At 41.9% G+C, this 13,480-nt stretch overlaps 1 protein-coding gene across 2 annotated transcripts in view; it reads left to right on the top strand.

Annotated features, from left to right (window-relative positions):
• cntnap2a (contactin associated protein 2a) overlaps window positions 1-11,172 on the top strand; it is a 359,439-nt gene extending 348,267 nt beyond the window's left edge. For both annotated transcript variants that reach the window (XM_042068353.1, XM_042068355.1), the window contains 3 exons: window positions 5,111-5,341; window positions 6,578-6,649; window positions 7,438-11,172. In XM_042068353.1, coding sequence (XP_041924287.1) covers window positions 5,111-5,341; window positions 6,578-6,649; window positions 7,438-7,637 — 503 coding nt within the window. In that variant the 3' untranslated portion in view covers window positions 7,638-11,172. The remainder of the gene's footprint in view (window positions 1-5,110; window positions 5,342-6,577; window positions 6,650-7,437) is intronic.
• Window positions 11,173-13,480: the final 2,308 nt, after the last annotated feature.

Consider the following 13,480-nt stretch of genomic DNA (forward strand, 5'->3'; position numbering starts at 1 on the left):
TGTGGTGCTCTTACTGTTGAGCCGAGCCTGGTCTGCGCCCATGTGGAAGAGAATAGGAGGCTGTCCTCCTCACTGCCTGCCCAGAATGTTCTGTATGTACCGCATGTCGCTGCACTCGCGGGTAATCGTCCCTCGCAGGCTCGGGAGCGTCTGCCTGGCGTATGGAAGCTCTATCAGGGGAAAGGCAGTAATTTATGGGCGAGGTCCTAAATGCGTGCAGCATCCCCGGAGCAGAGTGGGGTCTGGCGTTAATGCATAGTGATCTTAATCATAGCAGGCTAATGGAAAAGGGTGTGGTGTGGTGGGGTGGGCACGGCACGGCACAGCAGATCTGAGAGAGGGGGAGATCTGCTGCAGTGAGCTCGTATCTTGTATAACTGAGCCTCCGGAGGCTAATTTGTCCTAATACTCCTATGAATTTGCTATGAATGATTAATTTTCTCTGCGCACTGCCAATAGAGCTGAATCATGGAAATCTCTGAGATGGTCAAACACTAATGTGAGTGTTGAGAGTGGTGCCTTAATGCAGAGATCCTGAATAACAAGCACTGCATACATAAGACTCATAAGTTTATTCTACATGTTTATACATCCAGTATGCACACTTTATATCCATCTCTTTCTCTTTCCTCTCTCTGTGTTTTCTTTTGTGCCAGTATCTAGGAGCCGTGTGCATTTACATCACGCATATTAATTACAGTCCTCTTTGTGAACACGCTAGCCCATTAATATTTATTACGCGATTGATATCTAAATGGAATAATTAGCACTTGGTGGCGATTGTCTTTGTAGCTCGGCCAAGCTGGAGAAGTAGGCTGCCTGTTCGTTTCATCTGCTCGGCATCAAAAGAAAATAGGCCAAACTCCCCTTTAAAACAATATATATATTCCTCTCCGATTGCCCCTGTGGCACTGTGGAGAGGGGGACTGGATACAGCCAGACCATGAGAAACTACTTGAAAGGCATTGAGACAGCAGGAGGAAGCCTGGAGTCAGGTCTAGCATGCGGTCTATTTTGGCGTCCGTCCTACGGGATGTGTCCGCTTCACAACCCGGTCACCTCGCTCTGACCCATCATCTGTGTTCCGACTCGCTCTCCTCGAGCCCGTAGGGACTGCTATGCTCACTCACCAGGCCGTGATAACAGCCGTGTGCTCTGCTCAGGAGATTAACATACTGTACTGCACAGACTGCCCTGATCCAGGCGCCTCATACAGTTGAGATATGCCTATAGGGTAGTTATGAGACCTATATACTGTAGATCTTTAGAGTATATAGGTAGTTATGAGACCTATATACTGTAGATCTTTAGAGTATATAGGTAGTTATGAGAACTATATACAGTAGATTCCGTGTCCTACTGGTGGTGTTGTGGTGGTAGCAGAGTTCTAGAAATATCTTGTGAGATTGTTTTCTTTCCTATCTGTGGACTACAGGGGACCACTGAGTTCAAGTCTGAGTCATCATTAACATCTACTTGGCATGTGTCTCCCTGCAACACTTGTGCTGCGTCATGCATGTGCTCTGTGTTTATGGACAGTCCCTCTGAATATCCCACATTCTACAGCTTTAACATTCCACATTCTACAGCTTTAACATTCCACATTCTACAGCTTTAACATTCCACATTCTATTCTATACCTTTAAAGTTCCACATTCTACAGCTTTAACATTCCACATTCTACAGCTTTAACATTCCACATTCTACAGCTTTAACATTCCTTATTCTACAGCTTTAAAGTGCGTATGTCAGGTTAAAAACATTTTTTGACAAATGAAGGGACATGAAGCAAGATAGTAGTGAGTAGTGATTTTTCTTGAAAAATCAACTTTAAATACAACAGAACAATATTTACAGTTCTTTTTATAACTGAATTTATGAACATTCCAGACACAGTGATGACCTCATGAGAGGGAGTCCAGCAAAGTTGAGCTTAGGGGAGAATGGGTTTTAACTGCATTTTCTTTTACATTGATAAGGCCAAAAATGTTCTTTATGACATACCAGTGGTTCATAAGCATGAGCCTGACTGGCAGGGACACAGTAAAGACGAATAGGCTACAAAATTTAAATCAGGTAAATCATGGCCATCAAATCATCAGTGAGAAATTGATTAGGGGTGTGAGTAAGATCAATAATGGTTGCCAGTAAAGAAAATATGCATCAGGATATTTTTATGTCAGGCAGGTAGTAGACTCTAGCATGACATACTGGAATGAAGTCATGTTTTTGGCCTCATCAGTGTAAAAAAACCTACTGTATGATCCCTTATCCCATGTGTTTTAATTGACCAACTTTGCTGGACTCCCTCTTATGAGGTCATCATTGTGTCTGGAATGTTTCCTGGAATGTTCATAAATTCAGTTATAAAAAGAACTGTAAATATTGTTCTTTTGTATTTAAAGTTGATTTTTCAAGAAAAATCACTACTCACTACTATCTTGCTTCATGTCCCTTCATTTGTCAAAAATGTTTTTTAACCTGACATACGCACTTTAACATTTGACATTCTACGGCTTTAAAGGGCTGAATGTTCCACATTCTACAGCTTTAAAGGGCTTGTGTGTTCTGATGGGGTGTTTGTTGAAGAGCACCAGACATATTAATTTCTCATCTGAATGTATGCATTCATCGACCTGCACGTCTGTTATTCATTAGACAGAGGTCATTTGTCTGGAGAAGGCAGAGGCCATGCCCACGGCGTCCAGATGTACTCATGAGAGGAACAACCATTTTGAACAACAGACGGGGAAATTGTTTGGCGCTGCGCGGGTGGTCTTTGACTCTCCCACAACGCAGATGAATTTGAGCGATGACATTGAAAGGCCGGGAACTGAGAGATGCCCCACAAGAGATGCAGACCACAAAAAAGGCAAACAGACAAGAGCAAGCATCAAATGAGACATCCTGAGTGGGAGAAAGAAAAGAGAAGCCTGCCATTTTGTGTCTCACTTTGAAAGAGGAAGAAGGGAGGCACTCACGGTACCTCAGCTCAACAGTCGTGTCCCAGATTGCCAGAGCGTCGTCATCCCCAGGCCCCTGGTACCTCTGAAATAGTGGCTTACTGGGAGAGGAAAGAAGAGGGGGAGCTAAAGAGAGAGACGGAGAGGGGGGAGAACGAGAGAAAGGGTTCCACAGAGAGATACACTGTGGCCTTGACGTAGATATCTCTGAGAATCAAATCTGGGAGGCTGGAAATGCTTTTGCTTTGAGGGGCACGGCTGGTAGTCCGTCAGTGGCGGTCAGCCATAATCACTTCACTGGGGACGCAGGACAGGGTACAAGGGACGCAGGACAGGGGCGAGGGACGCAGGACAGGGCCGAGGGACACAGGACAGGGCCGAGGTACAAGGGACGCAGGACAGGGCCGAGGGACGCAGGACAGGGCCGAGGGACGCAGGACAGGGCCGAGGTACAAGGGACGCAGGACGGGGCCGAGGGACGCAGGACAGGGCCGAGGGACGCAGGACAGGGCCGAGGTACAAGGGACGCAGGACAGGGCCGAGGGACGCAGGACAGGGCCGAGGGACGCAGGACAGGGCCGAGGGCTGTCTCCGGCTCGCTCTGCGAGGAGAAGAAGATTGCCGTCACGTTTAACTTGGTCCCCTTGAGTCCAGCGTGTAAGACAAGCGGCCGATATCAAGGACACCGGCTCAGTTTCAATAAGCAATAATAGCAGCAATGTCCTCTACGCCTTGGGATAAGTGGTTGGGAATAAAAATAGTCCAGTATCTGTGTCTGTGACACGTGTTATTGGTTCCAGTAATGCTCCAGTAAGTAAATAATATTCAGTAAACCGATATGGAAGCTGTAGTGCTAGGGTTGTTTTTTTTACGGTGGGATTAATGTCTGCAGTATTTTCCTTTTTTTTCTTCTTTCTGATGTCTCAGCTCTGGTGGTTTGAGTACAGTTCCATCCATCACCTGCTACATGTGTAATTCTTTAGTCGTTGACTTCTCTAAAAATGCCAGTGGGCCAACAGGATTTTTATTCTTTTTTTCATACATTTATATTCAGTTTAGATCTCTGGAGACCTTTCTTTCTTTCTTTCTTTCTTTGTTTTTTTTTGTTTTGTTTTGTGCGATGTGGATTGTTTTGGCTTTTTTGCATCCTCTGTACACAAAGCTGTTTGTTTTTCGAGAGTAAAGTGTTCACTGTTGCCCCACGGCTTTTGCGGTCTTTTCGGCTGCCTGCTCTTTTGTGCGGTGAGCGAGTGTGCGAGGAGTGTGTTTGATGCAGCCGTGTCGATGGAGCGAGTGTGCGAGGAGTGTGTTTGATGCAGCCGTGTCGATGGAGCGAGTGTGCGAGGAGTGTGTTTGATGCAGCCGTGTCGGGCTGACTCCCCTGCACTGTGCGGCTCTGTCTGAGCTGGCAGCAGCAGCGTCTTTTGTTTTGCTGTCTGCTGGGACTGTGTTGTGTTTGAGCTCCATCCTCCCTTTCAAGCTGCGCTTGGATGTCAGGAGAGTTTACAGTGTGTGAGTGTGTGTGTGTGTGTGTGTGTGTGTGTGTGTGTGTGTGTGTGTGTGTGTGTGTGTGTGTGTGTGTGTACGTGTGGTGTGTGTGTGTGTGTGTGTGTGTGTGTGTGTGTGTTTGTGTGTGTGTGGATGTGTGGTGTGTGTGTGTGTGTGTGGATGTGTGGTGTGTGTGCGTGTGGATGTGTGTGTGCGTGGGGGGGGGGGTGTATAAGGAGAACAGAGGGGTAGAAAAAACAGCCAGGTGTAATAAAATGCTGATGAAGAAGATTTGATTCTCTGGATGGCAGGTGTCCATTAGTAGGATCTAATATTCCTGTACCGTTGTTCATCATTACGTACATACTGTATGTATTTTTAGGTTTATTTCACAACTCTCTGATTTTGTATTTGTGCTGTTTACATAATTAGGAACAATTGGGTCAGAATGAACATTATATTTTGTTCCACTTTCAGTAAACAGAATCATAATATTTGATCAAATTCATCACCATAGGCTTATTTTCACACATGCAACTTTTGGTCGTCTGAGATTTACGCTAAGAAGATTTTGATGTGTTGATTTGCTGACTCTTAATCCTCTCACTTGTCTTTCTTTCTCCTTCTCTCTCTCTCTATCTATCTCTCTATCTCTGTAGAAACTGGCAAGATCGACCCGGTCCTGATTGAGAAGTACAACACGCCGGGCTTCGTGGGCTGTCTGTCTCGAGTGCAGTTCAACAGCATCGCTCCTCTGAAGGCAGCGTTGAGGTCTCGTGATCCCGCGCCCGTCTCCCACCTGGGCAAGCTTGTCGAGTCCAACTGCGGTGCGTCCCCCCTCACCATCCCACCGATGTCCGCCGCAACAGACCCCTGGCATGTGGACGGAGGTAAGAGCATCACGAGAAAAGGTCTTACCAAAAGTATCTATTATAGATCGAAAAGGTCTTACCAAAGGTATCTATTATAGATAGAAAAGGTCTTACCAAAAGTATCTATTATAGATAGAAAAGGTCTTACCAAAAGTATCTATTATAGATAGAAGGCTGTTGAGAACACAGTAGGTGTGAGCTCTACAAGCCTTCAGTGAGGGAAATCAGAATTATTTACAGGCTTTGACAGTAAAGTAAACAAGTAGATGTAAAAACACAATCAAGTACTTAAAAATGCAATGTTATTTTGATGTTATACGTAGATTTAGAATTATGAAATATATATTTGTTATATTTATGTCATAATTGTATAAAAGACTTTCTGAATTAAATTATAGGTCTTAGAAGATTCAGAGATAGTTCTAATATTTCCCTTGTGGGCAACTATTGCTGATGCTGCGTCTGCAGCTGGAATCAGAACGACGTGCAGTGCAGAGATGCTCTTTGCTCACTTTGCAGCCTTTAGTATTAGCAGGAGGGCTTGAACTTGAGTGGCATTTTCAACAGAAGATTTACAGTCATTGTCTCAGAATAAGTTTCTTGGTCAAAATATAACACATTTACAAACTACAAAGTATGCTTTGTCATGCTTTTCGTGTGGCTGCAGAACCAATCAGAGGACTGTCAGCATGTGTATGTATGCCATACTCAGTGTACAGGGAATAAATGAGCGGTCAGAGTGATAAAACAAGAGCTCAGCATTTGCCCTCTTTCTATGAAATGTAGCTTATGCCACTGCACTGTTAGTGACAGGATCACTGCAGATTACTGGCAGCCAGCTGGTGGGTGTGGGTGTGTCTGTGTGCACGTCTGTGTGTGTGTGTGTGTGTGTGTGTGTGTGCGTGTGTTTGTGTGGGTGTGTGTGTGGGTGCATTTATGTGTGCGTGTGTGTGTGTGCCTGCGTGCATAAAATGTGATGTACTGGCACAGCTTGAGGCCCTGTGCATATTGAGGTGACAGAGTAGGAAGCGGACCCTGTCTCATCTCTCTAACAGCTATAGCCTACAAACCTGTCAGAATATGGTTACTTCAATCCATTCAACATGACAGAGTGGGTCTCATTCCTCATCTAATTACCGTGACATGTGTCTGTGGTGATGAAACCGTAAAAGTGCTTCGTGTCATTTGCAACACTTCTCAATCATGTCATTTGCAACACTTCTCAATCATGTCATTTGCAACACTTCTCAACAGGTCCTGGCTTCCCGTTTAACGAAGAGAGGGTCATACCAGATGCAGTCAACAGAAACTCTGCAATAATCGGAGGTTAGTACAGTAACAAAGGATGAGCTATAACAAATAAAACAGAAACTCTGTAATAATCGGAGGTTAGTACAGTAACAAAGGATGAGCTATAACAAATAAAACAAAAACTCAGCAATAATCGGAGGTTAGTAACAAAGGTTGTACTATTAAAAAATAAAACAGAAACTCAGTAATAATCAGAGGTTAGTAACAAAGGATGTGCTATAAAGAATAAAACAGAAACTTAGCGATAATCGGAGGTTAGTAACAAAGGATGTGCTATAAAAATAAAACAGAAACTCAGCAATAATCGGAGGTTAGTAACAAAGGATGTACTATAAAAAATAAAACAGAAACTCAGCAATAATCGGAGATTAGTAACAAAGGATGTACTATAAAAAACGAATCAGTGCATCATTAAAATCCTCCACCATACAACGTATGAGAAACAAAATTACATTCTAAAAAATTTCATGTGGTAAGATGTGGATATTATGCCACTAGTTACTGATCAATTCTCATACATGTGTGCATGTGGAATATGAAACTGTTTTTAGAGGCTTTGTGGAGAAAATTTGTTTGTGTACTGGATGGACTTTTGTCATTTCATATATTAACATCATATATATGATGTTTTATGGTATATTATTTCATATATTAATTCTATGATGTTTTATGGTATATTATTTCATATATTAATTCTATGATGTTTTATGGTATGTTATATAGCTTTGTAGCAAACAGGACATTGTTCCCTAAAGGCGCCAGCTGCAGCATGTGGTGATTCATTCCCCATATTCCTTGTGCAGGTATCATCGCCGTGGTGATATTCACTGTGCTCTGCACGTTGGTGTTCCTGATTCGCTACATGTTCCGCCATAAGGGGACCTACCACACCAATGAGGCAAAGGGGGCGGAGTCGTCCGAGTCCGCCGACGCAGCCATCATCGGAACCGAGCCGCCGTTCACAGAGACCATTGAGGAGAGCAAGAAGGAATGGTTCATCTGAGGGAGTGCCGCAGACCGCGCCTGCCCGCACTAAGCGCCACTGGTCCTGCATCGCTCTGATCACACGTGACCGAGGGGAGGGTAGGGGGCTGGGATCTCATGCTGTTCTGCTCAGAGATTCTGTACATAGTGACTGGCTTGTCTCCGATTTCTATTGTGTTTGGGAATTTGAGGACATCTTTGAATATTTACTCTCTAGATCAATCATGCCATTTTTGTTTTGTACACTGATCGGCCAAATCCCGTCTTGCAGTGACTGAGACCCATAAACGTGCTTTTGTTTTGCTTTTGTTTTGCTTTTGTTTTGTTTTCATTGCCCATCTACTTTTTTACATGTCTTCTTAAGCATCCAATTTTATTTTGTTTTGAAAACTTTACTCCTGGAAAGACAATGGCAAATTGTCAGCGCAAATGTTTATCTTGGTTTAAATTATATTAGGTACAGAATGTTTCTTTTTGTAAACTGACAGTGGATTGTATCTCCACCATTATTTCAATCTGTACTGAGAGGAACAAAAAAATGGCACGCAGAGAACATCTCGTGGAGCGTAGAGAGCGCCGAGAGGCGACACACTGCCATGCTGCTTAGAGCAGGTCAGATGTTAAACATGTTGCAACTTTGCCATCTACACTTGTGGTGCCAAACTCCCCAGTCTTATGCGCTTACTTTGTGAAGCTCGTAGGAGTTTTGAAAAACCTCTGAACTTAATACATTCAAAATGGATAGTGAACATGTGCTGTACGTTTGGCACTGGGTGCAGCTTAAGGAGACTCTGAAATTGTCCACAAATCAGAATTTTATGGAGTAATAATGTGTTAAATGGCTTACTCCATTGTGCCTTGTGGATTTAGCCACTTAGCCTTCTAGTTCAGCAGTATTACACTATACAGAAGTTAAAGCAAAGGGAGAAATGCATGAGTCTAAAGTAGTTTAATTTCCATGTAGGACATTTTGTGTTTATCTTTTTATTTTATTTCTGGTCAGTTGTGCTTCACTAGGGCCCGCTCATTGGCATGACTCCAACTGTTTGAGTTTAGGTTTGAGGGTTTAGGGGTTTCTTTGTATTATTACATTACATGTTAACCGCATCATCATATTATCATTTCTGCCATTATAACACAGTGATTTCATCTGATCACAATGTCATTTTTGTTTTCTCATTTCTGTGGTCTCATTGTCACAGGTTTTTTTTTGTGTATTATGGCAAAGTATTATGTTCCCCCTTCCCCAAGTGGTTGCAAACAAAGCACGACATGTAAACAAGAGCACCACATGTAAACAAGACCCTGCTGTCTGGACGAGTGAGCACATCACCCCCCTGGATGTGTTCACACACGATAAAGCCACTTCTGTGCCTGCAATGTGCAACGTCACCAGGAGAAACAGACTGGCAGCAAAAAAAAAAAACTTGAGAAAGTCACGATTGTCTGAAGCAAAGTAAGAATGTGTTACAATTTTATTGCATTTATTTGAATTATGAACAATTGTTGTTTTAATCATGACTTTTTGAGTTTTGTTGTTGTTGATGTCGGAGGCATTTCTGGGAAGACGTTGGCTAAAGGAAAGCATCAGCATGGGTTGGATTTGAAGGTGAAGCATCAGGTGAGACTTCTAATGGTGAAATGGATTGTGCAAAAGTGACAAAACTCACACTGGCCTGGTGGCTTCTGTTCTAAAGGCAGAATGGGTGAGAACCCAGAATAAGAATACGTCTCTTTTGCACAGTGATGCGGTGTGTCGTGAGGTCTTGTATGTTTAGTTCTCAGTGTATAAAAGGCTCGATTAGGTTTGACATGTGCCTCACCTTTGTATGCATTTTCTTTTGTATTCCTCCTAAGAAACAGTGATGGTTTTCTTCTGACTCATATTTATTCTCACAATATTCTCTACATCCCTGCAAATCACCCCCAAAATGAATAAATAATAATCCACAAAAACGGCTGCACACCAACTTGAAGTGATTCTCAAAAGACCTTGATGCACCATGGGAAATGTAGTCAACATGTGAACGTGGAACTAGCTGTTACATTGATTTTTGCTGACCATGTAAGCAATCACATTTGCTTAGACCAGTGGATCGTTTGTAGGCTATGTTAATGTGCTAAAAGTGTCAGTAAGTATATCAGTTAGTATGATTTACCACTAGCTGTCATGAAGGAATTTTTGCTATGGAGCTGAAGAGTTTGGGGGGAATGTAGCAAACGTATTTGCATGTCACAACAACCCGTTTGGTTTTATCGGACATTCCACTATAAACTTTGTATTATCCTTACCATCCCTCGGCAACATGTCCTCACCATCACAAAACATAAACACACTGTATACAGCTACAATGATATTGTTTTGTACAGTGATACTGTAGGTAAACCATGCGTTTTGTTTCACAATAAATATGATATATATATATTTTTATGAAGATATTTTATAGATGACCTAGCCATTGTCTGTGTTCCATCCGTTTGTGATTCAGGAGTGTGTTGGATGTTGGCGAAGCTTGTTTTCCCAGTTAGTACTGATGGATTCCGTATTACATGTGTGTTTTGGTGGAGAAACATAAACGCTTTGAGAACTGTGCTGTTGTAACATTTTCCTTTTTTTTTGATTGCCCGGTTCTATTCGGTTCTATTGATCGCTATCAGAACCCTATTTTAAAGATGGAACTCTTTAAAAAAGAGCATTCTTTCTGGGCCTTGGTGTGACGGAGATGAAGCCCAGAGAGACGGAGACAGTGTTCCCTTTTCACTTGCACTTCTATAGAGGAAAACATTTGTTTGTTTGTTTACCTGTCTGTTTTGTTTGTTTGCCTGTCTGTTTGTTTATATCAGTTGTCATTCCATTCCCAGAGCATAAGACTAAAGGTCAGGCTACATGAGAGTCTACTGTCCCAATACGATCTTCAGTGCTACATAGTGATAAACTTCACATAAAGCTTGAATATACAGAATATAAAGCTTCTATTCTTTTTACATTCTACTCATACATTTTTATGATGAAATGTAGCACATTGCTCTCTTTGAGTTGAAGCAGCATGGCCCATTGTGTGTGAATTGTATATACTGGTAATGTAAACAGCTGTGGAATATCATATCTGTATTTATTATTGGGGATGTATTTTTAAAATATTTGCTATTATGACAAGTTGGGGAAATAACAGTTTAACACTTTTTTATATTTAGTGCAATTCCGTTATTGACTGGATGTGTTTGAGTTTACTCTTCCATGATGTGAGGGACCTGATTAATGAAACAAGGGAATTTAATATGCGTATGTGCTTCTTTTTATGAGATGGGGTTAAAATGTACTTATGAACCTGTCACTGACATTATATGACATTGTTTGTGAGCTACTCTGAGGTGCTCAGATGTGAGGTCTATAGATCAAAAGGAACCACTGTCTCCTGAGGCGAGATCTAAGGGTTGTGTCTGTATCATTCCACTTACAATTACTTTTTGATAACATGTCATCTGTCAAGCCTTATTTGCAGTATGTTTTGTGATATGGTATAAAGTTACAACATTAAAGAGCCTTGCCATGATTTACTCTGCTTGGTATATTTATTTACTTGTTCATCAAAATTCAACAGTCAAATGTGTGTGTGTGTGTGTGCGGGGGGGGGGGGGGTGTATAAGGAGAACAGAGGGAGGAGAAAAATCAGCCATGTGTAATAAAATGCTGATGAAGAAGACTTTATTTGTTATTTGATTCTCTGGATGACAGGTGTCCATCAGTAGGAGCTAATATTCCTGTCCCGTTGTTCATCATTACATACATATGTATTTTTAGGTTTACTCTGTTTCACAACTCTCTGATTTTGTATTTGTGCTGTTTACATAATGAGGAACAATCTGGTCATATTGAACATTATATTTTGTTCTGATTTTTCATCACTTTAACTGCAAAGCAGAGATGTGTCTGTAGACCACTACAGTTGGCTACACAGTGGATTACTTCAGTTTTGCCTGTTGTGATACGCTGCCCCCGTGTGCTACCAATTGGTACTGCATGTAGGCCTACATCCTCATCCTCTTGAATAGCCCAGCTGAGAGGTTGCAACCAGACCTAGGGCTCCACAGTTCTTCTGACTAAGGAAGCAACTGGAGGACCATCACTGAATATGAAAAATAGGGATTCTGACCAGTGAAACTGGTCAGAAACCACCAGCAATGCCTTCACAGACCACTGGTCAGAAACCACCAGCAATGCCTTCACAGACCACCAGTGGGCTGTGGATCTCTAGATGAAAATCCCTGGCCCATCCTTACATCAATATATGCAGATGGTTCCAATTTAAGCTGTTCTGCAGTCCACTTTGTTCACCTTAGTGTAGTATGCAAGTGTTTTAGTTTCTGTACTCGTATGACACAGGACCTGCAATAGGGCCTACTTGAATGTGGATGCCATTGGCCTAACATCTATAGAATGATGCTTAAAATTAGCATAGGCTATCTTTAACATGCTCACAAAAAGCAATTATGCATGCAATGCAACCTTAGTAATAATTATACAATTTATTTGTCATAGCACTTTTCAAGCACAGTGCACAAAGTGCTTAAGGTTACAACAAAGGCTATCTAACCTGAATGGTTTGACACATCTGGCATGCATTTAAGACTGTTTTGGTCTAGTTTTGTTTAAATACAGCTGAATTACTACATCACTCACAGAATCAAGAAGGCTCAACATAGACTCTTCTTTAGGTACCTGAAGAAGTTTCATGTAACGTCGGCTTGTGCATTTCTACAAAGCCATCATAGAGCCGTCACTGTCTGGTATGGGAGTTCAGACAGTCGCATCAAAAGGAAATGATAGAGAGTTCACTAAAGCCTCTGACATAATTGGTTGTCACCTCCTCCTAGTCCACGCACTCTGAGCGCACCTTAAACCACGCTTCCAGAATAATCAAAGATCCCTCTCATCCAAACCATCGTTTGTTCCAGCTTCTCCCCTCTGGAAGATGCTACAGGTCCATAAGAACTGAAACCACACATTTAAAAAACAGCTTCTTCCCTTCATCAGTCAGACTCCTGAACATTAAAACACTGATCTTAACTATTTATTTATTTATTACTTCTTGTTTTGTTTTTCTTTCTTTTTCCACTTTTCTGGATCTATCTATCTATCTAGCTATGTATCTATCTATCTAGCTATGTATCTATCTATGTATCTATCTATCTAGCTATGTATCTATCTATATATATATATCTATCTAGCTATGTATCTATCTATCTATCTAGCTATGTATCTTTCTATCTATCTAGCTATGTATCTATCTATCTATCTAGCTATGTATGTATCTATCTAGCTATCTATCTAGCTATGTATCTATCTATCTAGCTATGTATGTATCTATCTATCTATCTATCTATCTATCTAGCTAGCTAGCTAGCTAGCTATGTATGTATGTATGTATGTATGTATGTATGTATGTATCTATCTATCTATCTGTCTATCTATCTATCTAGCTAGCAGCGGTCCCCAACCACCGGGCCGCGGCCCCGACATTCCTAACCGGGCCGTAGCCTACGACATGAGTTTAAAAAAAAATGCATGCAAACTAAACTCAATTTAATTCGCAATAATGTCACGTTTTTACATGACATAGGCCTATATGCAGTTGTTTGATTGCACGCATGTTTGCATTTTGCAAGGTCTATTTTCTTACGTCTGTCCGCCTTCAACACTTTTCATATTGCCTTCAGCGCTGCGCAGCCTCAGGTCAGCTCACTCACTTGATCAGTTCTTGGCGAACGGTAGTGTCAAAGATGGTTGATTACGAAGATACTTCATGAGAGGCCATTTCCTGTCCCTGGACATTTATGCAAATAGGGTAGCAGTACACGCCC

The sequence above is a fragment of the Alosa sapidissima genome, chromosome 17 (genome assembly GCF_018492685.1).
Source record: "Alosa sapidissima isolate fAloSap1 chromosome 17, fAloSap1.pri, whole genome shotgun sequence".
NCBI lineage: Eukaryota > Metazoa > Chordata > Actinopteri > Clupeiformes > Clupeidae > Alosa > Alosa sapidissima.